General features: G+C 61.6%; 2 protein-coding genes across 3 annotated transcripts; both read right to left on the minus strand.

Moving 5' to 3' along the window:
• Positions 1-66: 66 nt before the first annotated feature.
• Positions 67-10,952, minus strand: TBX10 (T-box transcription factor 10). The gene is made up of 8 exons (XM_039235383.1): positions 10,868-10,952; positions 3,691-3,943; positions 3,516-3,617; positions 3,017-3,188; positions 1,713-1,868; positions 1,335-1,402; positions 1,030-1,124; positions 67-595 (listed from the first exon to the last, which is right to left on the minus strand). Exons 1-8 carry the CDS (start codon positions 10,950-10,952, stop codon positions 306-308), a joined length of 1,221 nt encoding a protein of 406 aa, XP_039091314.1. The 3' UTR covers positions 67-305.
• Positions 10,953-18,904: 7,952 nt separating this feature from the next.
• Positions 18,905-24,129, minus strand: ALDH3B2 (aldehyde dehydrogenase 3 family member B2). Of its 2 annotated transcripts, none has more exons than XM_039235355.1 (8): positions 23,968-24,129; positions 23,482-23,592; positions 23,150-23,270; positions 22,801-22,886; positions 20,431-20,584; positions 19,982-20,148; positions 19,339-19,438; positions 18,905-19,089 (listed from the first exon to the last, which is right to left on the minus strand). In XM_039235355.1, the coding sequence occupies exons 1-8, from the start codon at positions 24,127-24,129 to the stop codon at positions 18,905-18,907; spliced, it is 1,086 nt and encodes a 361-aa protein (XP_039091286.1). The 2 variants fall into 2 exon arrangements, with proteins under 2 accessions (XP_039091286.1, XP_039091285.1); XM_039235354.1 differs by lacking the exon at positions 23,968-24,129 and adding an exon at positions 22,335-22,416 and having other exon boundaries at positions 20,431-20,817; positions 23,482-23,526.
• Between the last annotated feature and the right edge of the window lie 3,533 nt (positions 24,130-27,662).

Here is a 27,662-nt window from a genome sequence, read left to right on the forward strand (position 1 = left end):
ACCCCACCCCCTGAGGACAGAAGTGCTCTGACTACTCATGCCAAATGGTTTAATGTTAGGGGAAAGGGAGAGGTAAAGCAGGGTTGAGAGGAGTCACCCCCAAGGCAGAAGGGGGCGTGTTGGGAGGTGGAGCACCGGGCTCCAAGCCTGGCACCTTCTCAACCTTGCTGTGACTCTGGGTAGATAGCCTCCCTCTCTGGGTTTCCACCTGCCCTGCTATCCTTGAAGGAAGAGGGACTCTGCAGAGGTGAGGCAGGAGGGGTGGTATTTAGGGTAAGAGGATTCTGGGCACAGGGCCCTCATCATCACTGAGGATCCTGGACAAGCCCCAAGCACATGGCAGTGGGGGGCAGGAGCCCCAGCCTAGCTGGGAGCGGCAGGCTCTCCTGATCTCTGTCTGCCTGGATATTGGGGAGGGGGTATGGTGTTGGTCGGGCCCTTGGGATTCTGAGGGGGCTTGAGGCTCCAGGGTACAGGCCCTGGTAGGTGAGGGGCTGGTAGGTGGTTGGGGCCAGCAGAGCCTCAGGGGGGCCCAGCAGCTGATGGTGCAGCCGGGCAGAGGTCCTGGAGCTGGAGACTGGAGCTTTGCTGGGATCTGAGGGAGGACATGGTCCGAGTGGACCCCAGACCTTGCCCCACGTCCTCAGCCTCCCCTGTTCCTTCCCCGCTCCCATCCCACGTTTCCCCCCTCTCGGCCTTTGCTCTTGCCCTTCCCTCTCTGTTCTCTCTTCCCCACCGTCTCTTGCTATCCAAGCCCTTCCCAGTTCTTCAAGGCCCAGCTCAGGAGCCATGTCATCCAGGAAGCCCACGTGACACCTCCTGCCCCTGCTCTTAGCACCTTGTCCCTGTCCTGTTCTTGGTGCCCTTGGCCCCAAAGAGTCTCGGAATTCTCTGCCTCCTCTTTGTCCACACAGGCGCCCAGTGGGCTTGCTGAACACGCCGAGGCCCCCTCCTGGAGGCCCCTGTCTCCTCGCTTCCTGCCCACCACGCAGGCTCTGGCCCCACTGTGTCTGTACGCGGGGGGCTCACCTTTTTCCTCCTCTGCGGAGCCCTTCAGCAGGCAGGGGCCGAGGCGGCTGTGGCTCCGGGCCGCGCCGCTGAGCAGGGGTCGGGGAGAGACAGCCCTGAAGACGCGACAAACAGGAGTGGAGGCAGAGGGTCAAAGGGGGGAGCCCCAGCCCAGGATGGTGATCAGCCAGACGGTGGGACCCCAGGACCAGTCGGGGGGCATGAAGCTGCGAGAAGGGCAGGCACCCAGGCCTTAGGAGATGGTGCGGATGGGGGCAGGGGCTGGGCTGGGGCAGCGGGCGGAGCTGCCGGGGCCCACACGGTACCAGGAGTCCGAGTCACTCTCCCTAAAGCCCTTGGCAAAAGGGTTGCTGGCGATTTTCAGCTGGGTGATCTGCAGAGGAGAAAGTGCAGTTATAGGCCAACCCCGAGCCAGGGTAAGGCTGTGGGGTCCCAGGTTCAGGCCCCCTGTCTTCCCTGAACCCCCCAATCAGGAAGCCTTGGGACCTGGGCCCTCAGCCCAGGAGCTTAGAGCGAGTGGGGGTGAAGGCAGGAGAATGTCCGAGGGCAGCGGTCTGCCGAGTCCTAGGGAAGGAGAGAAGGGCGAGGCTTTGTGCGCATGTGGGAGCTCAGAGCTTTGGGCCTCAGTCTCCATCCCTGTGAAATGGGCTGGCAGCTGCCTCATGAGCTGTGGCCCAACCCACCCGGTGGTTCTGATAGGCTGTCACGGCCGTGAACTGGGTCTCCGTGAAGACGAAGGACTTGAAGTTCTCCTGAGCGTAGCGCTCGCTGTCCTTGCGCGGGTCCACGAAGACCACGTGGAATCGGGGCTGGTAGCGGTGCATGGAGTTGAGAATGATCTGCGGGGGGTTGCGGAAGGCAGTGTTCGGGGGTGGAGAGCAGGAGAAAACCCTCCCCTGGGCTAAGCCCTTGTCTCCCGGGCAGAAAGGCTGCCTTTCTGCTAACGGGGGCGCAGAGTCTGGTCCTGAGAGCCCACGGTTCTGCATCAAAGGCCCTTTTGTGTCTGAGCATTTTGCCACTTGCCTTCTCTCACCCCCACACCCTGCTGTCAGCTTCATGACCCGAAATATCCAGAATCTGACCACCACTCCCACCCCACTGCCTCCTGGCCATTCTCCCTGCCTCCATCCAGCGACGCCGTCTGTTCTCCACCCAGCAGCCCCGGCGAGCTGCGGCGTGTCACCCCGGGCTCAAAACCCTCCTGTGGACACCACACAGAGTAAAAGCCAGAACCTTCTCCACAGCCAACTGGCCCCGCAGATCAGCTCTGGCACCCTCCAGGGTCTCTCGCCTCCCGTCTCCCCTACACACCCCACTCCAGCCACGTGGGGAACCTCCTTGCACTTCTCCCAACGGGTCCAACATTCTGCAGCCTCAGGACCTTTGCACTTGCTGTTCCTTCCCTGAGACAGCTCCCACTTCTGTTTGCGCAGACTCCCTTCTCCATTTCCTTTAGATCTCTCTTCAAATACTGCCTCAGCAGCTTCCGAGCCCCTTGAACAGACCAGCCCCTCTGTCTCAGCCCCCCTCGCTTGTTTCTTTTCCCCCATCTTGTGGGCATCGATCACCGTCTCAGACACTGCACACAGGGTCCTCTGGTTTCTTTGGTTACCATCTGCCCCCTATCCCGGCTGGTGAGCCCCATGCAGGCAGGGATCTTTGTCTGTCTGACAAAGTGGCAACAATGCCATGTGCCTGAATCTACCACAGGCCTGGCCCGTGGCGGGCATTCCATAAACGCCATCTACAAGGGGGACCGTGTGTGCTGGAACATTCTCACAGCTCCAGCCCACTTACCCAGCTGCTTGGACAGTGCCCCCTGCCGCCCAGCGCCTGGCCGGGTGGACTTGGCCCCCAGCGCTGGCCATCAGTAGCGGGTGGGCACCAAGGTCACAGGCAGCCCTGGCTCCAGGCTTCGCTATAATCAGGCCCCCGCGTCCCGAGCCCTGCCCTGCCCCCCCGCCCCCCACTGTGGCCGGGGCCTCACGTGGCCATTGTCGTCCAGCAGATTGTTGGTCAGCTTGAGCTTGTCAAAGGACACAATCTGGCGCATCCACTGTGCACCCTTGGCCGGCGAGTCCGGGTGAAAGTGCACACGACCGGGTGTGGCCGGGTCTGCTTTGCCTGCCGCCAGCCAGGCCGAGCTGTGAAAGGCGTACCTGGGGGGCAGAGCAAGTGGAAAGGGCGCCCCATCTGCACCCCACGGCACCTCATCTGCTGCCCTGAAGGCTGGCGGGGCGAAAGGGCTGTCACCCTCTCCGGTACGGCCTGTGCGCTGTCCGCATCTCACACCCGAGGAACCCGAGACTCCAAGAGTCTGGCCTTGAGTCCCCGGTGGCTGCGCTGGGCCGGCCCACCCTCCCGGCCCAGGCTAGCCCGCTGCCCACCTGACACTGTCGGCCCAGGGTGGGCCTCCCCGACACTCCCCGGTCCCCGGCTTGCCCCGGGGCGCAGGCAGGGCTCTACTTCTGGGCCCGCCCCCAGACCTGTATCTTTTGTCGTCCAGAGGCACGAAGTCCATGAGCAGGGCGTAGTCGGCCAGCGTGTCCATGCCCAGGATCTTCACCTGGAAGGTGGGGAACATCCTCCTGCAAGAGGCCGGTGCTCAGCAGCCCAAAGGTGGCCCCCGGTCCCCACCACACACACGGCTGCCGCTCGCACCTGCCTGCCTTGGTGACAATCATCTCTGTGCCCAGCTGGTTGAACTCTTCCCACAGAGCCTTCATCTCCAGCTGAACCGTCACGCCGGACACACGTGGGTTCTTGGGGCCCTGCTTGCTGGGCTCGGCCACGACTTGGGCGCCGGTGGCAGGGCCTGACGGGAATGGGGAGTCCAGCCGGGGCTCCCAGCCGGAGCTGGTCAGGGGGTAGGGCTCTGAGGATGCAAGTACCCCGAGGCTGGCAGAGAGGAAGGCTAGGGAGAGAGGATGAGAGTGTGGGCCTCACCCCCGTGCCGCCAAGCCAGCTCTCGTCCTGCAGGCTGCACCGAGGTGCCTCTTCCTCCAGGAAGCCCTCCCTGACTGCCCGGCCTGTGTTCCCATCCCATCGTTTCCCTGGCTGGGCATCACTTCATGAGGCAAATGCTGACTTAAATCTCCTGGAGGCCAGAGACAGGAGCTGTCTGGCTCCCCAGGGAATCTTTGAGGCCTCAAGTGGCCTTGTGGCCTTGAGCAAATTGTTTCAATCTCTGTCACAAGGAGTTCTTAATACCTGCTTCACAGGGCTGATGTGAGGGTTGGTGAGGACACGGTGCCTGGCACACGGCAGACCCTTCAGAAACGACACTTGATATGATGATAGGGCACGTGAGGTCGTGGGAGCTTCTGGGGCCGCTCAAGGGGAGCCGAGCCGAGAGGACGTCCCTGAATCACCGCCAAGGACTCCCACCCATGTCTGACCTCCAAGACCTGCCCAAACCCTTCCTCCAGAAGCCTGTCCTAATGTCTTTCTGCTCTGGCCTCCTCACTGTCTTCTTTTTCTTTTTTAAAAAAAATTTTTTAATGTCTATTTATTTTTGAGACAGAGAGAGACAGAGCATGAGTGGGGGAGGGGCAGAGAGAGGGGGACACAGAATCTGAAACAGGCTCCAGGCTCTGAGCTGTCAGCACAGAGGCCGACGCGGGGCTCGAACCCACGAATCGTGAGATCATGACCTGACCAAAGTTGGACGCACAACGAACTGAGCCACCCAGGCGCCCCTCCTCACTGTCTTCTGAACATCCCATTTCTTTCTTTCTAATGTTTATTTTTGAAAGAGATTGAGTGCAAAGGGGGTAGGAGCAGAGAGAGAGGGGAAGACAAAATCCGAAGCAGCTCCAGGCTCCGAGCTGTCAGCACAGAGGCCAGCGCGGGGCTCGAACCCACGAACTGTGAGATCATGACCTGAGCTAAAGTCGGACGCTTAACTGACTGAGCCACCCAGGCATCCCATAAACGTTCCAGTTCTTGACGTGCAATCCCGGCACGAGCCTTGGCTAAAAGCTTGGCCACCCTCTACCCTCAAAACAAAAAACAAAAAACAAAATCCTGGGGCTCCTGGGTGGCTCAGTCGGTTGAGCGTCCGGCTTTGGTTCAGGTCATGATCTCACAGTTCATGGGTTTGAGCCCCACGTTGGGCTCTGCGCTGATGGCTCAAAGCCTGGAGCTGCTTCAGATTCTGTGTCTCCCTCTCTCTCTGCTCCTCCCCGACTTGTGCTCTGTCTCTGATTCTCAAAAATAAATAAATATTTTAAATTTTTTAATAAAAAAATAAATTCTAACTAAAATAAGATACTACCTTACACCATAAGGATGGCTATTACCACAAAGAAAAGAACACAAAACAAATTGCAAGTGTTGGTGATGGTGTGTGGGAATGGGGACCCTGTGCATCGCTGATGGGGTACAAAATGGCGTTGCTGCTGTGAAAAACAGAATGAGAGTACGATCCAGCCGTTCCACTTCTGGGGATTTGCCTAGAGATGGAGAAATGCACAAAAGGAACTGAGAGCAGGGACCCGAACAGAGCTGTGTCCATGAGTGTTCACAGCAGCATCATTCCAGACGGCCCAAAGGTGAAAGCACCCCAAGTGTCTGGTGTTGGATGAATGGATGGGCAAGATATAGTCAATGCAGACAATGGAATATTCTTCAGCTCTCAGCAGGAAGGAGATTCTGCAGTGAGCTGTGACTTGGATGGACTTGAAGACGTTATGCTAAGTGAAATAAGCCAGGCAGATACAAAAGAACAAATCCCGTGTGCTTGCATTTGTGAGAGGTCCTACCACAGTCAGCTTCGTAGACAGAAGAAGAACGGATGGAGGGAGGGGACAGAGAGTGGGCATTTAATGGCAACGGAGTTTCAGTTTTGCAAGATACAAAAGTTCTGGAGATGGATGGTGGGGACAGCTGCAGAGTGAATGTGCTTAAACCACCTAACTGTACACTTAAAAATGGCCAAAATGGGGGGGGCGCCTGGGTGGCTCAGTGGGTTAAGCATCCGACTTCGGCTCAGGTCAGGATTTCACAGTTCATAGGTTTGAGCCCCGCATCAGGCTCTGTGCTGACAGCTTAGAGCCTGGAGCCTGCTTCTGATTCTGGGTCTCCCTCTCTCTCACTCCTCCCCTACACATACTGTCTCTCTTTCTCTCAAAAATAAATAAACATTAAAAAAAATTTTTTTAAATGATCCAAATAGTAATTTTTATGTTATGTACATTTTACCAGTTAAACATTAAAACTAGAAAGAGAATCCTGAAAAATGGACTATTAGTTTCTAACAGCTCCACCCCCCAAGTGTCCAAGAGCCTGGTAGACCTGAGATCCCTTGGGCAGAGGTGGATTTTGGTGTTGGATGGAAGGAAGGACGGGTGGATGGTTGGATGGATGGATGGATTAATGGATGTGTGGAGGGAGATTCCCGGAGGGGCCTACGTGTAATGAGCTAGCAGGTAGGCAGCGTCTGGCCAGAGCTGGTGCATAGTAGGTGCCTCGTTGGAGCAGGGGGCTCAGGGCCTGTGGCCCCATATTTAGCAGCCCTGAAGGCCATGTATGAAAAGCTGTGGGGGGCGGGGGGTGGATCTCTCCGAGAGGGATGGACCGCATCAGGTCTGCATCCCCCAGAGGGGCATGAGGGTAGAAGGGCTGATGTCCACCCCCCACCACCACGTGGACTGGGCCACCATCTGGGCAACTGCCCATCGTTCAGCTGCTGTGCTGGGGCAGGTCCACCATCCGGGTAACCAATGCCAGCTGCCAGGGTCCAGGGGTCCCCGGGAGAGGCTTCTGGCTTCCCTGGGCCTGGGGCCTTCGCAGGCTGGTCCCTGGCTCCCGAGTTTTCTGTGAGCTCACCCCCTGCCCATCTTGGTCAAAGTGCCACCCCTGAGTGCCCTCAGAAACTCAGGAAGGGCCTGCCTTCTGCCCGGTTCCTCTAAAAGCTGGCATCGCTTGCGGTCAGGAGTTGACAATTTCCCACAAGCACGGAGTCAGGTCTGGAGGGGAAGTCAGAGACTTCTTGTCCAGCCCCTGATCTTTATACTCAATGGGTGAGGCCCGGAGAGAGGAAGGGACAGCCCCAAGGTCACTCATGCCTGAGAAGGCTTTGCCTTCCCAGAAATGGCTCTGTACCCCCACCCATGAGCACCCCTATATTTGTACATGGGTGGCTGTGAGCCCATCGGCCCTGCCTGGGATGCGGGTGGATTCTGAGGCCTGAGCGTGGGCTGCCCCTGCCCCACCCTCTTGCCCAAAACCTGGGTCCAGAGGGGTGTCTTTGGCCCCCACACCCAGTCCCTGCCCCGCCCCGGTCACCCTGGAGCCTGAGCCCAGTCATGGGGCCCCCTGGGCTGCCTACACGGTACCTGCCATGGGGACAGCCTGGATGGTGGCTCCTGGAGAAGTCCTGCTCCGCGGGGCCCGGCCGTAGCTGTCACCGAGGGGCCCTCGCCCGTGGGGTGGGTGGTCAGGCGCTCCTGGTGTCCTGGCCCATTCGGCGGCAGCTGGGTCCTGCAGGACCGTCCTTCCCTCCCAGCGATTGCTCACGTCTTGCTTCCCCGCCGGAGCCCGGCACCTGGTCTCTGCAGGCGGGACCCCGGCTCCAAACCACCCCCAGACTGGACTGCACGGCTGCGGCTGGGTTTGTCAGCTCCGGGCGTGGCGCTGTGCGGGAGGAGGGCAGGTGGGAAGGCTCTGACGTTGCAAAGCCTCCTCTCCCCCTCCCCGGTCCCCCCTCCCCGCTCCCTCCCTCCCCCAGCTAGGGGCCTCCCAGCCACTGCTGATCAATGGGCCCAGACGCAGGGTGGGGGCCCCTTTTGAGGATCTGCTGGGTGGTCCGCAGGGGCCCAGGCCCGATGACTGGAGGGCTGGGCACCGAAAGGGCCTGGGGGAGGCTGGGGAGGCGGCAGCAGCCGCAGGAGCATGGAGGCTAATGGCAGAGGTGGTGTCCTCTCACCGGGGCCCTGACCCCTGACCTGGGGCTGCTGCTGCCCTGGCGCCGCCCTGGGAAACTGGGAAACACCAGGGGGCAGCACCAGCAAGTGCTGGCAGAAGCAGAGTTCCGGCCGGGTGGCAGGAAGCTGGGTCTGGCCGATGGCTGGGGCGCCGTGAGCTGTGCAGTGCTGGTGGATTCCTGACAGCCCCCGTGCCTCGGTTTCCCCAACTGCGGTAAGCTCAGAGGCCTGTGGGGCGGGCGTCTGCTCTGCCCACAGGTCAGTCTGTTCTCTGTGGCCCGACCAGGCACCTTCTCCAGGCTGCCCCCGCCTATCCAGGCCCGGCGTTCAGGGTTGCATGGGTCACCGGTCAGGAAGGCACAAAGCTTGGTTGCTCTCAGTTGAGGTGCTGCTTGGCCGTTTCACCCGCGCCCAGGGCGGTCATCGGGCTAGACCGCAGGATAGCTCACTCCGGGGGGGAGGGTTCCAGGCCAGCCCCCAGGCCGGCACTAGGTGACGGCACCTCTGGCGGGACTGGGCCTACCTGACTGGTGTCCCCGAGGCACACTGGACGACCCCCCAACATACCTCCTCCAGAGTGTGCACTGGGGACGTGGGGGAGGCGGAGGCCCACATCTGACAGCGGGCTTGGAGGTTACCGAGGGCCGCAGGGGCTGCTTCTCTCCAGAGCGACACCGGCTCCTCCCAGAGCCCCGTGCCCCAGGGGCAGACCTCTCCTCCCTCCGCTTAGGGGCGCCTTCTGCTCTGGTGCCCTGTTCCCCAGATCCCTGCCTGCCGAGCCGGGAGACGTAGGCCGGCGCCCGGCACAGACCCGGGGCCAGCTCTGGGGCTTGCCGTGGGCAGGGTGTGTGAGGGGGGGCTTCTCCGTGCTTGTGAGGGTCCCAGCGGCTCTCAGGGGCCACCCAGCGGGGTGTGGCCGGCCACGCCACGCTGTCCTGGGATCCAGGGCGGGGTGGGTGGGGGAGGGGAGAGATGATGCTCTGGGGAGGTTCCCACCAATCTTCATGCTCCCCCTCAGCCTCAACTCCCGGGGGTCCCGGCCCAGGCTTCTGTTGGCTCCTGGTGTGTGTGTGTGTGTGTGTGTGTGTGTGTGCGGGCGCGCACCTGCACGCGACTTTACCCCCTCCACACACGTAGGTGAGCACACTGACACGCCAGCCCACACGCGCACAGAGGAACCCAAGGTCCAATGCCGCACACCCACTCGTGGACACACATGCGTGCGCGCTGTCACACGCACCCCTTGCACACAGCCCCCTCCCTGGCCCACCTGCCCTTCCTGCCGGAGGCGCCTGCTGGCCCCCCTGCCCCCTCATCCATCTTGCCTGCCAGCCCGTCCCTGGTGCCCCCGTATCCTTCACACCTTCTCATCTCACTGCTCAATAGCAGGAGGCCGCGTGGCAGCTGTGGCCGCAGGGAGATGGATGGGCCAGGCGGGGCGCAGGGGGGCCAGGGAGCGACACCTCCCAAGGACGGAGCTCTGGCCCCCCCAGCCCCGCTGTCAGGCAGGAACCGCAGCCTGTCAGGCTCGCGTGGGTGCGGAAGCCGGGGGCTGCGTCCAGTCTGGTCTGTACGGACGCCCCGCAGAGGGTGCCTGGATCAGGGTGGAGGGGACCCCGCAGCAGACCCTGTGCCCACTCCCTCTTGGGGTGCTGAGGACTTCCAGCCCCCTGGTAGGACTCCCTCTGCCCCAAGCAGAGGCGCCTCTTCCCTGCGTCCCAGCACCTGGGCGACTGTCCCGGGTGGGGACAGCCTTGTCGAGCTGCACCCCTTCCCCAGCCCCGACTCCCCCGAGTCCCCGTGGGCACTGGGCTCATCACACACTGGACATGCACATCTGGGCTGCGTGCCCAGCCACGTATAGATCTCCCCAGAAGAAGGACGCCCAAATACCGAAGCTCTTGGAAACGTGTGCTCAGTCACATACACACACACACACACAGCGCCTGGGTAGACACACATGGGCTTCTGCTCTCTCAAACCGAGGCCCCCTCTGGGTCGTGGCCTCTTCTGGAAGGCCCTCTGTTGACTCCAGGTGGGATCTTCCCCCTGGGCACTGATAGGCTGCACAGAGACAGCCATCACGGGCCCCGGGACACACAGCATGTCCAAGACCACCCTGGCCCAGACCTGCCCCAGATCCTGAGGCCACAGAGAGGGGCCATGAAGGAGAGGGGACATGAACCATTACCCCTGGACATCTTCCATTTTATAGAAACTGAGGTATGGAGGTGTGGGAGTATGGCCAGAAACATGGCATACAGGCAAAGGGCACCCGGGGCGCAAGACTGTGGCTCAGGACCCATTGTTCAGATGCGAGTGTTGGGGCTGTGCAGGTCTGGCCTGGGTTAGGGGCCGGGGTGGGGACAGGTTTGGAGCATGTGAGCCTAAACACTGAAAAGATGGTGCCCCTCCCACACAGCGTTGCTACAAGTACGAGAACACCTCAAAATAAAACACGAAGCCATAATAAGAGCAAAAACACCCAAAACAAACCCAATCCACTGCTGACTTTTTTTTTTACAATTGTTACTTTGGTTCTTTAAAAAAACTTTATTTATTTATTTATTTATTTATTTATTTATTTATTTATTTATAGGGCAGGGGAGGGGCAGGGAGACAGGGAGACACAGGATCCCAAGTAGGCTCCTTGTGCTCAGCGCACAGCCTGATGCAGGGCTCGAACTCCTGAACTGTGAGATGTGAGCTCACCACCTGAGCCAAAATCCAGAGTCGGACGCTCAGCTGACTGAGCCAGCCGGGTGCCCCGTTAATTTGGTTCTTTAAACAGTTTTTGAAATATCAAACTCCTTCTAGTATTTCTGTGTTTTCTGTGCCCAGGCTCTGCTGTGCCCCCAGCGCATGCCAGGTCTGTGTGCTGGGTCACTCCATGCTGTCCCGCACGGACGCACCGCTGAAGGAGGGGCTGTGGCTGCCCGCCGGGCTCAGGGGCAGATCTTTGGCGTGGCAGCAGGAGGGCTGGTGCCAACAGAGCATGTGGCCCGTTCTGAGGCCATTCGGGACGCTTGGGGAACAGTTACTAAGGAGGCCAGGGCTGGGCACCCAGTGTGGGGAGTCCTGTGGCCTGGACCCTGCAGGCCACGGAGGCCACGGAGGGCACACACCTAGGTCGACAGCGACCCCATGTGGCAGCGGCAGAGCAGTAGCTGGGGGTGGGGGGCACGCAGTCTTCCCCAACTCCTCCTGCAGAAGCCAGAAGCTGCGCAGCCAGATTCCTGCAACATTCAGGAAGGGAAGGGCTGCAGAAGGAATGCATAGGATGCTCGGGGACATAAGTGGAAAATAAAGACAGGTTCCATATTTGCACCTCCAAGCAGGTGGTTTGGGGGGTGCCTGCTCCATGTCACCTCCCTCTGCCTTCTGTGGCCAGGGGACGCTTCTCCAGGCTGCCGAGGAGCCTCTCCCGGCCCCTGCGGGTGCCGTGAAGATCACTGTGGCCCTGAGGGCCCGGCCTGCCTGTGAGGCTGAGGGGCTGGGCCAGCCTGGGGGGCAGGGACCCACAGCGGCGAGGACACTCCCGCGAGGAAGTTGCCGGTGAAGGTGCGGTTGAGGTGACGGCCATGCAGCGGCGGCAGGCAGCTGTGGGCGCTGGGTAGGCCAGCACAGGCTGGGGCCCGCAGCCATGCTGGGCCAGGTGACACCGGACATGTCATTGCACTGGGTACCCCCACCCCCGTCACTGCCGCGCAGGGCAGGGGCCTTCGGGGCCCAGGCAGCAAGCACATCCCGGGGTGGGGCGGAGAACCTGGTGGTGGACCCGCTCAGGTGAACCTGGCACGGACGCGGGGCCCAAGGGTCAGAGCTGGGGTGGCAGCGGTGAGTCCCCTGAGGCCTGAGGGACCCGAGCTGGGCAGAGAGGTGTGGGGGGACGCAGCTTAGCCCCACCCCATTTATGGCTCTGGTGGGACAGCTCAGGGCTTCTCCCAGCTGGTGCCTATGCTGGAGACCCGTCCCCATGGGGCGTATGGATTCAGCAAGGCAGGCTCCCTCTAGCAAGAGGGTTACGCTCCCATTCTATAGATGGGAGGGTGAAGCAGGCGGGGTGTCACCTGATTACCTGGGAGGGTCTGGGTTCCAGGCAGCTCCTGCTCCCTCCCACCTGCCCCTCTGGGCAGGCGGAGGGGCCTTGGGGAGGGGTGATTACCTGCAGAAGCGGGTCTGGGTTTCCCGGGCCTCCAGGGCTCATGTGCACCTGCCAGGCCAGCGGGTATTTATGGGCCCAGAGACCCCCCCGGGCAGGTCCGCCCAGAGGTCAGGAGTGCTGAGGTCTCCCCACCCGCCCCACCGCACGCTCTTACTTCCTGCCGCCACATAGAGTCAAGGTCCCTGGCCAGGCTCCTGTCCGTGCCCTCTGTCCCTCCTCTGGGAGTGGGGCCAGCCCTCCCACCCACGGCCAGGTCGGGGGGCTGCACGCAGACCTGGAAGATTACCTGCGAGGAGTCTCTGAGGCCTGAGATGAACACAAGTCCCCCATCCCCCCAGAGGGCTGCCGGGTCCAGGCTGTTTCCGGCACAGCCATCCAGCCAAGGGCAGGTGCGCCTGGAACCTGACCCTCACACCACTGGCTGAGCCATGGGCCGGCCCCGGCCCCGGCCGTTGTAAGTTACTTACTGAGGTCTGTGCTCCAGCAGATGCCTGGATGGAGAACACCCCCCTGCCTCTATCCCCTCATCAACATGCTTCTGCGCTTGTAACCCCAGAGAGCCAGCGTCACTCCCAGGGCACCACTACCCTGAAGGGCTATGATCTGTGGGGTCTCACTTTCCCAGCTTCTTGACGCTTTAAACAAAATTTCTAAATGTTTTGTCCAGTATGTTGAATCACTTTCAGGGATAGGTGTGATTCAGAGGACTCAGTTTGCTCTGTTTTTGGAAATGATCCTCAGACCCATTTTACAGATGTGGAAACTGAGGCCCAGACAGAATGCCTGAGGGAACGCAGGGCACTAGACGCAGAGCTGGAGTTGGAACCCGGGGGTGTCCCACTGAGCCCACCCTTCCCCTGCTGTCCTCAAGGGTCAAGGGAGAAAGGATGACGGGGAAGCCCCCCCCCACACCCGGCCCAAGTCGCACTGTCAGGGAAAAGCGGAGGACAGTCCAGAGGTCCCTGAGGAGGGAGGCAGAGCCAGCCAGTGAGCTGTCCAGGCCAGTCACCTATGCTGCACTGGGCTCCAGGGCCCTGAGTCTGGGGCTCCCACACCCCGGTGCTGGAAGGTGGAGGCGGGGCAGTGAAGTATCCCCAGGCTGAGAAGGCGCTGCGAGACCGACACGAAGCAGGCGACTCCACGCAGTTTACAGAGCTTTGCTCAGGGTGACTCACTGGGGGTGGAGCCGACGTGCATCTGTGTGGCTATTCTCCGTGAGGCCGGGACCTTCATCCGCAGATCTTATACAGCGAGGGGACGCCCAGAAGGACTGTAGTGCTGTCACAGGGCTTGTGTGCACCTGACAGCTAACCTTTTTTTTTTTTATGTTTATTTATTTTGAGAGAGAGAGAGAGAGAGAAAGCATAAGCAGGGGAGGGGCAGAGAGAGAGAGAGAGAGAGAATCCCAAGCAGGCTCTGCACCTCGGGGCTCCAGCCTGTGAACCTCGAGATCATGACCTGAGCTGAAGTCTACACTGACTGAGCCACCCAGGCGTCCCGACGGCTAAGTTTTAAATAGATCTCGTGGCTCTGCCGCCTATGGTCAGGAGGGGAAAGACTGCTTATCTCTAACCCACTCCCCCGATGCGGGCCTTGGCCGGTGCTGTTAAGGTCTGTATACTGATCTCCAAGGGGCCCCGATCACGCGGCCCCACGGGCGGTCATTGAATGAACATGAACCAGACGGGGGGTGGGGGGGGAAGGCAGATCTGCGTGGCGGGCACTCCTACGGCCAGGGGGCAGCTGGGCAAGGAGAGGCTTCTGTCACAAACCTCACAGGGGAGGTAGAGGGACGTGCCCAAAGGCACCGATGTGACAGCAGAGCGACAGCAGACCGGCTCTCCGGGTGGGGGTGGGTTAGAGGTAGAGGGAGGGTGTCCTGGGAAGAGAGAAGAGCTGAGCCAAGGCCTGGAGGAGTTCAAGGCTCCCTGAGGCCTTCTGGGCTACTGGGTCCTAAAATGCGGGACCAAGTCTCAGTTCTGTCTCTTGATGACACTGGCTTTAGGGCCGTGCCTGGTCAGCGGGGACCGAGGAGGGGACGTGCACGCACCGGGAAGGGTGGGGTGGATGGGGGGTGCCTGCCGCACCTCGTGGCCTCTCTTGGCCAGCCGCCCCAGGGGACGGGTGGGAGGGCAGGGGAGAGGTGGGAGGGTGGGAAGCGGGCGCTGGCCGATGGGCTGCTGCCGTGTGACACTGCTCCCCAGTTAGAGGCCACCGGGAGTCTGTCCATCTGGGACTCCTCTCTCCCCATCGTCCCCCAGAGCCACGTTTCCCTCGGAGCCTTCGTGCCCCACGTGAGCCACAGCAACCAATGGCCAAGAGGGCGAAGGAAGCAGGATCGGCGTGGGGAAGGCGGTGAGGCTCCCCGAGACTCTACAACGAGGGGTCTTTTGTTCTCTGCTCACTGGACCCACCGCCCAGACTGTGGTTCCGAGACCCCCGCACCCCGAGGCTTCTCAACCCGTCTGGCTCTCTTTTCAGTCCGAGGACACAACTTCCCAGCGCAGGGGTGGGGGGAGACGGCATCTCTCAGACCCAGGCCCCACTGGACACTCAGCGTCTCCCTGGGCCTCCTACCCACCCATCAGTTCACCCACCGACACTCACTTGCCCCTCTAGCCACCCGCTGGCTCATCCATCCATTATCGGGAAGGTTGCGGAAAAAGCAGGGCTGCCAATTGAGCCATGAGCCGGACGGGGGCGCTCGGAGGCTCCTGAGCCTCCCCCCTGCCCTTGGCTGTGGGTTGCGCTTGCCTTTCCGGCTCCCAGAGGCTGCTCCCAAGGATGTAGCCGTGAGATAACGGCGTGGCGTTAAGGCGTCCACGGTCTGAGTGACTGTACCCAGTTAAGGTCTCTTTCCGTGTAACCTTTTAGGATCGGCGGGCAATGAGGGGACCCACTCGTATGTAAGTTCCCTTCACTTACTAAAACTGCCACCTACCAACCTAGAATAGCCTGCCTCTTCCTTTGACCGGGCCCTGCCCTCCGCAGATGGGGTGCAGTTTCAGGGGACACCTGGGAAGCTCCTGGAAGGGGGTTCAGACCAACCCATGGTGAGCCAGGCAGGAGACCAAAGAAATGGGCCTGAAGGAGGCATCTCCAGGGGCGGGGGGTGGGGGGAATCCCAAGTTGGCCATCAACCTCCGTGATGGGCAGCAGCCTGTATCAGATGCCTGTGGACCACGGCGTGAATACGGGGACACCCGGAGATGCCAGCCGGGTGCCCGTGCTCCTCGGCGGAACTGCATGTGGTGCCCTGCGGAAGAGGAGGGAAGCCACGGGGCCCCAGGGGGCTGACCTCGGCCACGGGCAGTTCCGCAGGTCCCTGGGCTGCAGCTGCGGTCAGAAAGCTAGAATTGCTGGGGTGGGGGGAGCGGGGAAGAGCCTGGGTGGCTCTGTTGGTTAAGCGCCAGACCCTTGATTTCGGCTCAGGTCATGATCCCAGCAACGTCGGATCGAGCCCCGCATTGGCCTCCGCGCTGAGCGTGGAGTCTGCTTGGGATTCTCCCTCTCTCTCTGCTCATGCTCTCACTCTCTCTCAAAATAAATAAATTTAAAAAAAATAAAGAAAGTTAGAATTGCCAAGAGAAAGAGGTGTGGGGTTCACTGTTCTGCTGGCTTCAGGCTGGCAGACGAGCTGGGAGCGAGAGCAGGGTGAGAAACTGGGGGCCTCAGCGTGCCGTCTGCAATGCGGGGAGGGTGCAAGGTGCCGCGGGTTAAGAGCCGGGCACTGTGACAGCCGGCCTGGGATGCTAAGAGGCAGGGTCTCCGAGAAACTGATGAAGACGAAGAGGATGATGTGGCAATTGATGAGGAAACAGACAACATGCCCCGTGCTTTCTGACCCCTCACATAAGGGACATTTTTAAATAGCAGTTACCCCAAAAGCCCTAGGAGAAAATCTACGTTCTTTCTTTGTCCCTTGAAGGTGTTAAGTCTGGTCTGGAAATGTAAATATTGCCCACAGAGACACGAAGCAGAAAGGAGGAAAGCGGTTTTTAAAATACAGACTGGCAGGGGTGCCTGGGGGGCTCAGTCAGATGAGAGACTGGCGCAGGTCATGATTTCACAGCTCATGGGTTCGAGCCCCATGTCAGGTTCTGAGCTGACAGCTTGGGATTCTCTCTCCCTCTCTCTCTGCCCCTCCCCTACTGGCGCGCGCTCTCTCTCTCTCTCTCGGAATAAATAAACTTAAAAAAGATAGGGGGGCCTGGGTGGCTCAGTCGGTTAGGCAATCAACTTCAGCTCAGGTCGTGATCTCACAGTTGATGAGTTCGAGCCCCTCATCAGGCTCTGTGTTGACAACTCAGAACCTGGAGCTGCTTCAAATTCTGTGTCCCCCTCTCTCTGCCCCTCCCCTGCTCGTGCTCTGTCTCTCTGTCTCTCAAAAATGAATAAACATTAAAAATTTTAAAAAAAGAACTACTATATTTAAAAAAAACTTTAAAAATAATAAATGAAATACGGACTGTCGGAGAGGCTCCCTTGTCCTGTGCGCTAGAATGAATTGTCATCAGATCTCTAACCCTGACCACTGTCAAGTCTGTTGTCATTTGCAGTCACTCTTTTACCCTGATGGTTTGGCAACAACGTCTTCCTACCAAAGTGCTTTATCTCCAGGAGGTTCGAGGAAAAGACGGACAATGCAGGTTTCTGACAACTGAGATCAATTCACCTTCATGTGGGAGGGACGACGATGACACTTTCAAGGGCTCCCCCAAAGCTACCTGCACAGCCCCGCCCTCCATCTGTCGTGGGGTGGTAGCTGGGGACCCGTCCCCATTCTCTCTGCCCACATCAGCGACATGGACCCACAGCATTGCTGGCATAAGGTTAACAAGCAAACAAGCAGGGACGCTGCTGAAGCATCAGCAGAGAAAGCATGCGTCAGCCACTGCCGCAGAGTCCACGGAGCAGAAAATACCCCTAGGGTTTTGGTCCCAGCTCTTGTAAGGGGACAGAAACCCAGCCTACCCTCAGGGAGCACTAGCTCCTAGCTGCGTGTACAGTACCCTCCAGGTACGGCCTCTTGCCCTGGCGGCCAGCGGGCAGAGCTCAGGGTCGTCTGACCAGGGATTACTCATGAGCCGCGGCCTTTAACCCTTTGCACTGACAGTGGGGCTGTTTTACAGGGATTAACCTGGCAGCTCTGGGCATGGGAAGCTGAGGGGTGGAAGATCGTGAAGAAGTCTTTGTGGGGGCAGCATATGCAGAAAGGCATCTGGGTTCACCGCGAGGGCCCGAGGTGCTCCTCCCTGGTTTTCATCTCCGTTCATGCGGCACAAGCTCGGGCCGTTGGGAAGCTGATGCCCTCGCTGGAGCCCGAGCCCGAGAGACCTACCCATGAGTAGGTACAGTAGGTTGGGTGCATGGAAAGTGTGGCCGCCCCAGTGCCTCAGCAGGCTGGCATATTGCCAAGGAGGCCGGATTGCCCTTAGAGTACAGTGACTCGGTTAACATGGTAATGGCATGTCGTGTGTGTCCTAAACGATGCCCAAGGCCACTGCGAAGAGAAGCTGGGGCCGTCCGCCAGAGTTCCCGGCCACGGAGGGATTGGCAAATTGCTTGTCTCAGCCCCCCCTCTGGGTGAGGCTTCTAAATATGCCTTGGTTTGTGTGGACACCGCACGTGGCCTGAGCCAAGCTGTCCCCGGTCACTGAGCAGACCAGGCCGTGGTCATCAGGGGACCATAGAAGCTGAACGGCACGTGTAGATGTCCTTATGGACTGGATGGACGCTTCAGGCCACACACCCAGTCTTCCCATGGCTCTGAGGGGTGAGGGGCCCCCTGAAGAGTGGGGTTGGGGGTGTTGGAAGTGAGCTCCCAGGATGAGGACTTGGGGAAGAGCAAGATGCAGGTCACAACACACTAGGTACCTTCTGTTTACTGATCCACCGCCTCCATATTGTTCTGGAAGCCCACCACCATTCAGCTCTGCCTTGCTTTCCTGTGTAAACAGGTTCAGCCCCGTGCTGCCTCTAGACCTCAGTTTCCCCATATGTCGGACGGAGAGTCTAGATTTAGGCTCTGCCGACCACAATCTCCTTCTGGGAGTCTGTGGCAGGCTGATAGAGATGTCCAGAATGTGCCCGGAGAAGATGTGCCTAATCACCCCTTGTGCTCTTTCCTGTTGATTCCACCCACCCACAGCATCAGAGTCCTTGCCAGTGATGCTCTTCAGGGTGATGCCAGCGATCAGCCAGGTCCGGGCTCGAGGCCAGGTTACTTCAGGTCAGACAAACCCAGCCCCCCGGGCCAGGTGTGAGTGGACCTGTTAGAAATCGCTTTGTATTTTGGGAGTCCTCTTGGCAGCGGCCCAGGCCGGGGAGTCCGTGGCGGGCGCGGTGACAGCACTGTACTTGTGGCCTGAACCCAACCTTAGGGCCCCTCCCCAGCAGCCCCCCACCCCTGGGCTGCCTCCCCACCCCCGATCCCCATCCCCTCCCCTCGTTATTAAAAAAAAATAAGAAAAGAAACGGCTCTGTATTTTGGGAGTCTAATTATAGGTCTGATACAAGGGAGTCCTTTCTAACCACAAGAACCCCATCACCAGATGTATCCGAGCCGAGTCAGGAGACTGCAGATGAGGACTCTGGCCCTGAAAACGGCGGGACCATCGGCCCCCAGGCACTGCCCAGCCAGAGGTCTGTTGAGACAAAGGTCCAAGGAAAGGATCTTTGCCCTCCGGGCAGGATCCCCACCTTTCAAGCACCTCACTGAACACCTGTGCAGCGGCAGCACAGAGGGGCCGTGGAGGCAGGGTGCTGGAGGGGCACAGGGTGCTCACAGAAGGGTGCAGCTCTGGGAGCGCAGGGCCCAGCTGATGAGCTGCTCTTTGGTGTTAGTATAGGGCGGGTACCGGATATCATTGAGCTTCTCCAGGCCTGAGTGGGAGAGCAGGCAGGCGCGGTGGTGGGAGAAGGTGTCGAAGGAGAACTTGCCGTGGTACCTTCCCATCCCGCTGTTACCTGCGTGGGCATGGAGGGGAGGGCCTGAGGCCCAGTCTCCTGACCAAGCGGGAGCCCACCGCTGGCAAGGACCTCAGGGAAAGCCCAGCCACTCTAAGAGCCATTGTGCAGATAGGGAAACTGAGGCCTTGAGAGACCCAGAGCCAAGATGAAGAGAGTGAGGGCGAAACCAGGCCACCCGGGGTTGGGAGTACCAACCCAGGCATCCCTGGGAGTGAGGGCTGGAGGGTAGAGGGGGGCAGGCCTCACCGACTCCCCCCAGCGGCAGGGACGTCAGAGTCAAGTAGATGAAGCCCTCGTTGCCTCCGAAACTGCCGCTGCTGGTCTGTTCCAGTATCTGGTTCACTACCTGGGGGAGCAGGGGGTGGTGGCCGGTGGTGGGCTTGTGGTCAGGGAAGAAGGCTTGGGCCCCAGACCGTTCCACAGGGAGCAGAGGAGCCTCCTTTGTTCCCATCTTCTACTGAGACGCGTCCCCTCTGAGCCCCTGCCACACAGAGGGGGCCCGGGACTGTGAGAAGTGACAGTAAGCACCAACCATGCACTGGCAGCAGCCGTGTCCCTCTGCCTGTTGGGGCCCACCCCCCTTCGGGCCTCTGTTCGCCCCCCAGAGCCTCTGTGCAATTTAGGAGAAGGGCGCTCTGGCCAGGCCAGAGAGAAAAAGGCACTTCATTGTCTAGGTGGTGGCTGCCCCACCCAGGGCGGCCAGCCGGCCAGCCACGCGTCTGGCAAGTTTTCAGCCCTCCCAAGCCCTCTCTGCCAGGAGCCTTGGGCAGGGGACCATTGGCCAAGTGGTGCTGCCCTAACCCTCCCAGGGTGGCCTGTGACGGGGGAGGTCACCAGTCTGCACCTTTTTAAAGCCCCCGTCTTGTCCCAGCGCCACCCGAGCCCCCACCTGTTTGCTGTTGGAGAAGGCGTACAGGGCCAGGGGCTTCTCCCGACGGTTGATGAAGTCGATGGCCTCGTCCAGGCTCCTCACGTTCACGATGGGCAGGATGGGTCCGAAGATCTCCTCCTGCATCACCGGCTCCGTCTCCGCCACGTCCACCAGCACCGTGGGGGCTGCGGGCGCAGGGGGCGGCTCAGCCCTGGGGAGGGGGCCCTCGGGCAGGGCTCAGGGACCTTCTGGGGAAGACGGTGTCCCCACAGCCCCCGGGAAGGACCGGGAGGCCGGCCGGGGCCGAGGTGGAGCGCCAGCATCTCCGAACGGTCTTCCCGGAGCCGGGGCCCAGGCTGGGCTCGGCCGGTGCAGCCGTGGGAGCCTCGCGGCCCAGACTCGCGGCCCAGGCGGGACCGCATCATGGACAGGCCTTCCCCGGGGGTCGTGGCGGGAGGGCGGCTCACCGATGTAGCGCTCGCCCTCATCGCTCTGGCCGCCAATGGCCACGCGGCCGCAGCCCAGCAGGCCTTGGAGCCGCCGGAAGTGCTTCTGGCTGATGATGCGGCCCAGGTTCGGGGAGCCCCGCGGGTCGTCGCCGTAGAAGCGGGTGATGGCGCTCTGCAGGGCGGGCAGCAGCCGCGCCTGCGTGTCAGGGCTGCACAGCACGTAGTCGGGGGCCACGCAGGTCTGGCCGGTGTTGAAGTAGCGGAACCAGGCCACGCGGTTGGCCACGGTCTGGGCATCACAGTCGTCGTCCACGTAGCAGGGGTTCTTGCCCCCCAGCTCCAGCGTGACGGGCGTCAGGTGCTTGGCGGCGGCGGACATGACGATCCTGCCCACTCGAGGGCTCCCTGGTCGCGGAAAGAAACCAGAGTGGCCCTCGGTCACCTCGGCCAGACGGGATGGCCTCAGCCTGGGAATCGGGAGCCCTCGAGGGGGGTCCGCTCCCTGGGGAAATGCACCAGGGCCCCGATCGCGTCCTCCACCGGACCAGCCAGACCCTGCACCCCTCCCCCCGTCCCCAGGCCCCTCGAGCACTGACAGTGACCGCTCTGGCCCGACACCAGAGTCCAGCTCCAGGGGCCGCCATCTGAGCCTCTCTCTGACCAGCCTGTCTTGCCCCCCTCACCACCCACCCTTCCCTCCGCTCCTGACCCGGCTGAAGTGGCCACGTGCTTGATCTCCAGGGGCTCACAGACCCCTCCCCCCCTCCCGCCGACCTTAAGTCCCCTGGTCCTCAAGGTGTCCCTGCCCCCACCCCTACCCCTCCAGGCCCACCTACCTCCCCTCCCCCCTCCAGGCCCATCCATTCCTCCCTCAGGTCCTCCTGTCTTTCAAAACCGTCTCTTGTCTGTGAGGCCCTCCCTCTGTCCCCTGTCCCCTCGTTATGACACCACAGAGTCTGGACACTGCGCACGCTCTCAGAATGCAGTGAGCAAGTGAGTGAACACGTCCCCAGGCCACGTGCTGGGACAAAGGCTCCCATGAGTTCGCATGTCCTGGACACAGACCTGTGACCGCCGTCAGATACAAAAGGCCTGGTGAAGCCACGAGGCTGTGGCAGAGTCTGTTCGGGTCAGTGTGCCAGGCCCCAGTGCACGCTGTCCGGGTTCCTGGCCACAGTCACGGGGGCCCGAGGCCCCGAGCCCACCGAGCCGCCGGCCGGGATTCTAGAAGGTGACTGCCTCCTCCCAGCTGCCTGCTGCTCCTCCGCCCACTGGGAACCTTCGGGGACCAGCTGAGGACCCCGCCCCCTGCTTCTGTGGTCACGCCCCCTGATAGGCAAGGTGGTCCCGGGCTTGCGGCGGGTCTGGGGGGCAGCGAAGCAGAGACCACGCTCTCCCTGCTCTGGGGTGGACACAGTGTGCAAGGCAGGAGGCCAGTGAGCAGGACTCTCTCGCTTCCAGAACCTTGGCCGGGTAAGATGGCCACTGGCCTCCTGGGCTCTATCACCCTGATAGAGACTCCTTCCTGGCCACTCGAAGCCCGGTGGCATCTGGGCCTCGTGGCACACGACAGGGGGACAGCAGGTGGCCTCTGAGAACAACCTGTGGGCCTGGAGGGAAAACCCGGCCTCCCCCGTCCTGGCCCCGAGGGAGGGGGGTGGTGACCCAGCCCGGGTGCCTCCTCTCTTTGTCACCCGGCCTCCAATCCCTCATCTGCCCAACCCTCCACAAGCACCCTGGGCCGGTGGGGTCACACACAGGGTCCTGGAGCCAGTGGGTGGTACAGACGGTCCAGGGGCCCCTGGCACCGTGGGAGCTCAGCAGGGCCAGACGCCGTCATCCGTGGGATTGTGACCGGTCAAGGGGCCCATGCCAGGGGGTGGGACCCAGCCCTCCCGAGGGGCCTGAGGGGTCAGCCTCACCCGTGAAGAAGATGTAGTCGAACTTGTGCTGCAGCAGCTGCCCCGTCTCCTGAGGCCCGCCCAGCACCACGGCAAAGCAGCTCTGTGGGGCGGGACGGCAGAGGGAGCCCCCTGGGACCCCGGCCTGGGGAACCCCGAGGGGGACCCGCCTGTGTGGGGCCGCCCCCCCTGCCTGGCCTCATGCCCAGCTGCTGGGGCTCCAGACCGGAGTGAGGTGGGGGCGGGGAGCCGCCCGGGGGGGCGCGGGGCACCTGCCAGCCCCGGCCCCGCAGGTGTGCGGTGAGAGCCCCGCTGAGGTCTGGGGGAGGGACGCCGGGGCGGGGCACGCAGGGCTGACCCGATGACAGGCGGGGGTTTCCAGGGGACTCTGTGATCCCCACCCCTGTTTCACCCAGAGGGAAAGAGGCTGCGGGGGCGGGGACCCAGTCTGACCACACACCGCGGGGGCCTGCCCGGCCCTGCTCACCTGGTCAAGGTATCGGGGCAGCACGTCGGCCAGGACCTTCTCGGTGCTTCTGCTGAACTCCGATGGCTTCAACACCACGCAGTTCCCTGCAGGCCAGGGCAGGGCAGGGGGAGCGCTGGGAGGGGGCAACCCCTCCCGCCTCGTCTCACTCTCCTTTCAGGTGAGGAATCTGGCTCAGAGAGGTGACTGACAGGCCCAAGGCCCTACAGCCCACGGCGGGGGAGGGGGGCAGGTGGGAAGCAGGTTTTCTTGGCCACTTACTGCCAGCTCCCTGCTCACTGGCTCTGTGGGCACCGTGAGGCCCGAGGGCGGGGACCGTGGAAAGCAGGAAGGTGGAAGCCACTCTCACCTGCAGCGAGGGCGCCCACCAGCGGCACCAGGGTCAGGTTCACGGGGTAGTTCCAGGGGGCGATGATGAGCACCAGGCCAAAGGGTTCTTTCCGGATGAAGGCGGAGCCCAGCTGTGTGAACTGCCGTGCAGGAGGCAGGGTGAGGCATTGGCACTGCCAGGAACACCCCAAGACCACCCCCAGTGTCCTCAAGCTCCTGTGCAGTGACGTCCCCAGGAGGAGACAGAGGTCCCGAGAGCATCGGCGGCTTGCCGTGGGTCGGGGCTGGTGAAGAGGCCTGTGCGGAGCTGCCGCTGGGCACCCCTTCCCCCGGTGGGGTCAGCTGGCTCACCAAGTTCTTGGCCACGGGCTCGTCCTTCATCCAGGTGGTCAGGTTCTTGAGCGCCAGGTCGATCTCGTTCTCACACAATATGAGCTCGGATATGTCTGCATCGAAGGCTGACTGCAGTGGAGATAGGATTCAGAGGTCAGGCTGGGGCAGGGCGGGGAGGGGATCTAGTGCGTGGGGTCCCCAAGAGTCCTCACCCCGGGATGTGGAGATAGTCCTCGAGGAGCTGCCCCGTGACGGGTGAGGAGCCTGGGCCCCCGGGACAGGTGGCCTGGGCTCCAGCTGCCCCTCTGCCACTTCTCGGCCGTGTCTTAACCCCTGTGCACCCCAGTGTCCCCATCAGTGACATGGGGACCATGCCTCACAGGTTTGTGTGCATTAATGTTGTAGGGTGCCTATGCCATACTGCGTGCCCGGGAAGGGTCTGCGGAACAATACAGGGGTGAGGTGGGGACCCCCCCTGCCCCAACCCTGCCCCCTGCCCCCCACCTTGTGCAGGTCTTGCGCCAGCGCCTCCTGCAGAAGCTGCTTGTGGTCCCGCAGGAAGCGGCCCAGGCCCTGGAGCTGCGCCGCCCGGAACTCGGCCGGCCGCGTCCGCCCCGCGCTGAAGGCCTCCCGCAGCCGCTGCAGCGTGTCCGCGAAAGGGTCCATCCTGCAGGGAGGGGGCGGCGTGGGCCGGGGCTCCCCACCCCCACGGGCGGTCTCTCCCCCTCCCCTCCCAGCCCCCGGCCGCCACCCATCAGGGCTCACGATACTCCTGCAGGGACTCGCGTGTGACCCCAGGGCGCCAGGGCTGCCCCAGCGCGCATCCGACGTGTGCATCCGCCCCCCACGCGTGTGCCTGGCTCCCCTCCAGCCACGGCACCAGGCCGCAAGCAACAGTGAGAAGCAGGGACTCAACAGATGACACAGAGGGCCCCCTCTGGGCCCAGGCCAGGGTCTCTGAGGGTTCTTAACAGAACTTCTGCACTGGTCCGTGGGGAAAGCGAGGCCAGGTGAGCCACAGGTGCCCGTGGCATAAGGAGGGCTCCGTGTCTGCTCTGGGGAGGTGGTCTTGGAAGGAGGCTCTCAGAGCGAGGAGCAGAAGAGCCTTCTGGTTGGTGGAGCTGACAGCCTGGGGCGTCGAATCCCTCTGGGCTGTAGCCAGCTGGCCCAAGGGAGCCCCCGCAGGGCTGACGGTAGTGGGGGTTGCAGGGGCCAGGAGGAAGGGGCCCAGCAGAGGGGGTGGATTCCCTAGACACAGAGCAAAAGGGGGTTCTGGGCACCCCAACCCAGAGGCTACAAGATCGTACGAATTATGTGCATCTCCGTGTCTTTCTGTGTCTCTGTCTGTCCATGTGTGTGTCTCTATCTCTCTGTGTGTCTGTGTGTATGTCTGTGTGTGTCTCTGTCTGTCCGTGTGGTCTTGGGCTGTCCTCTGCCCTCAGCAGTATCTCGCAGGCTGGAGCCCAGGACCTCAGAGCGTTGGCCGTGGACGAGACGGGGCTCAGCATCTCCTCTCGCCTGGGCTCCTGCAGGCCAGCAGGCCCCGCCGTGCCTCCGCCACTCCCAGGGGCTCAGGCTGGGCAGTCCTTCTCTCTGAGCCTCAGTCTCCTCATCTGGGAAGTGGGAATAGCACTCCTCTGAGGCGCACACAGCACCGGCCTGGGGCCGTGGTTACTATTCTCGGAAGCCATAACACAAGGAAAGCAACTAGTGCCCAGCTCAGTGGGTGGTCCCGGCGGAGAAATTCGGGGAGATGCTGCGCTGCACATGTTCCCAGGCAGGGCCTGCAGACGCCCCCCTCCCCGTGGCGGTGAGGCCATCACTTGTGGCACCGTCCACTCCCTTCCGTGGCCGCAGGGGCTCTGTACCCAGCGGATACAGCCCACGGTAGCTGCTCAGTAAAAGACTTGTCCCTGTCATGGGCTGTAAGGGGGCCCAGGTCACACCCTCCCACAGCTAGCCCCGGTGGTGGGGGGACTGTGTCCCACCTAGACCGCAGCCCCAGACCACAGAGGCCTATTTCCTTCTGAGCACTTCCTGAAGGGGTGAGGCCTGAGTGGACCACAGCACTGCCCACCCTCAACCCCAGAGTTGGCCTGGAGCCCCTTCGGGGCCACCCCAGAGCTCTGCCTGGAATGCCAGCATCGCCCTCCCTCGCCCAGCTCTCCTTGCCTGGCGTTCAGACAGCTCCTGGTCCCACCAGCCCTGCTCTAACTTTGTCCATGGCTCCCTAGTACCTCTCTAGGGTCAAAAGCCTCAGCGCTGACTCAAGGCCCAGAGTGGAGGAGTCTGGGAGGGGTTATGGCATCCAGGTGTCCTGACGTCCATCCCAAGATCCTGGCACCAGCCAATCATACCTCTTCCAGGTGAGGCAGGCAGAGCAAGTGTTCTCTGCTTTTCTCAGCTGTCATGGTCTGTGTCCCCATTGTGCACCCCTGGAGTGCTTGGGGACAATCTCAGGCTCGACCTGTCCGTGGCCAGACCTCCAGCCCCATCCCCACTGTTGCCCAGTAAGTGAGGAAACAGATAGCTGGGTGGGGGCTGGAGCTGCCAGCTGGCTCTTGCTTCCCACCCAGGGTGCCTCCTTGCCCTGCCTCCCCCGCTGTAGGGGACACGGCCCCAGGCCTTGCTGACAAGAAACTCCCCTCTGCTTCTCAGGCAGGCTTTGCCCGGCCCAGGCCCCGCAGGTGACCTCAGCGGACTTGGTCAGCCCTTCTGGACCTCACAGTCTAAACATGGAAGAACAGGGCGCCCGGGGGGCTCAGTCGGTGGAGCGTCCAACTTGGGCTCAGGTCTTGATCTCACGGTTTGTAAGTTCAAAGCCCACGTCGGGCTCTGTGCTAACAGCTCGGAGCCTGGAGCCTGCTTCGGATTCTGCGTCTCCCCTTCCCTCTCTGCCCCTTCCCTGCTAGTGCTCTGTCTTTCTCTGTCTCAAAAATAAACGTTAAAAAAAAAAAGGGGGGGGGGCGCCTGGGTGGCTTAGTCGGTTAAGCGTCCAACTTTCACTTAGGTCATGATCTCGTGGTTTGTGGGTTCGAGCCCCGCGTCGGGCTCTGTGCTGACTGCCAGCTCAGAGCCTGGAGCCTATTTCAGAGTCTGTGTCTCCCTCTCTCTCTGACCCTCCCCTGCTCTCTCTCTTTCCTAAAAATAAATAAACATATTAAAAAAAAAAGAAACACGAAAGAACAAGGACACTGAAAACAATTTGCAAACATGAACGGGTGTGGCACGGGCTCTGAGGGGCCAGCCAGAGACGCCCCCCCCAGCGGGATCCAGCCGTCCCGGGGAAGGGGCGGGGGCAGAGCCTCTCGGGGGGCATGTGTTCTGGACAGAGGGACTGGGCATGTGCCCAGGTTTTGAGAAATAAGACATAGCTGGTGCCTGGAGATGAGTGCTTGGCATGAGTCATCTCTGTTGAGCCTTGAGGGTTTTATTATTGCCCCATTGGAAGGAAGAGGAAACCGGGGCTCTGAGCGGTGACCTGATTTACCCTCCTCATGGCTGCTGTATGGTGGCTTCCGTCCCCATCTGTGTGTCTCCCGGCCCCTCACCCCAGCAGCACTGAGATGAGACCCTGCCCCGAGGTGGACCCTGTTTTCATTGACTTCCTAGCATCTGTCTGCATCATTCCATAGTAAGCTTGCAATACTTCCAGAAGCAGAAAGAAACATCTGTAAGTGTCGCTTTTACAACCATATATCAAAGACAGCTTTGGCCTCGCCTCCCGAGAAGCTTCCCCTTTTCCTCTCCTGGCTCCCCACCACCCCCATCCCAGTCGGTCCACCTGCTGCCTCCTCCCCGGGCCTGGGAGCTGGGATCTGTCCCATCGTCCCGGGGCCAGAGCACACAGGCCAGGAGGGAGGGTTCCTCCGACGGTGCTCCGGGGAGCCTGCCTGTCCCGGGGGAAGAGTGAGATCCAGTCAGGAGGCACAGCCAGAGCAGGGCAGCATCACCTGCCTGCGCTGAGCCGGCTCCGGACCCCCAGCCCCGGCCCTGTGGCCCCACATTTCACCCCCGCCCCGTGCTGCTGGCCCCTAACCCCGCGGCCCCACATACCCCAGGGTGGGCTCGGACCCCGGATCCTTCGCCACTCCTTTGCCCTCTTCGCCTGACATTCTGCCTCCGGACGTGCTGACTCTGCTCCTAGGTCCAGCCTCACCCCTGCTTCTGCTGTCTGCCAGTCCTCCGAGGAGCCCCAG

This window comes from Hyaena hyaena, unplaced genomic scaffold, assembly GCF_003009895.1.
Source record: "Hyaena hyaena isolate Hyena2069 unplaced genomic scaffold, ASM300989v1 scaffold_98, whole genome shotgun sequence".
In the NCBI taxonomy this organism is placed as follows: domain Eukaryota; kingdom Metazoa; phylum Chordata; class Mammalia; order Carnivora; family Hyaenidae; genus Hyaena; species Hyaena hyaena.

What these genes read in the sequence shown, in the direction of transcription:
- TBX10 (XM_039235383.1), bottom strand. Translation starts at nt 10,952, where the DNA reads ATGCTCTGTTGGCACCAGCCCTCCTGCTGCCACGCCAAAGATCTGCCC. An exon ending in CCACAGCCCCTCCTTCAGCG is followed by an intron (nt 3,944 to 10,867) that starts GTGCGTCCGTGC and finishes CTCTCTCCCTAG; the next exon opens with CCTTCCTCTCTGCCAGCCTC. An exon ending in TGCTGGACGACAATGGCCAC is followed by an intron (nt 1,869 to 3,016) that starts GTGAGGCCCCGG and finishes AACCCCCCGCAG; the next exon opens with ATCATTCTCAACTCCATGCA.
- ALDH3B2 (XM_039235354.1), bottom strand. Translation starts at nt 23,511, where the DNA reads ATGAAGGACGAGCCCGTGGCCAAGAACTTG. An exon ending in TGAGGGCGAGCGCTACATCG is followed by an intron (nt 20,149 to 20,430) that starts GTGAGCCGCCCT and finishes CTGCGCCCGCAG; the next exon opens with CCCCCACGGTGCTGGTGGAC. An exon ending in CCTTCTCCAACAGCAAACAG is followed by an intron (nt 19,439 to 19,981) that starts GTGGGGGCTCGG and finishes CTGCTCCCCCAG; the next exon opens with GTAGTGAACCAGATACTGGA.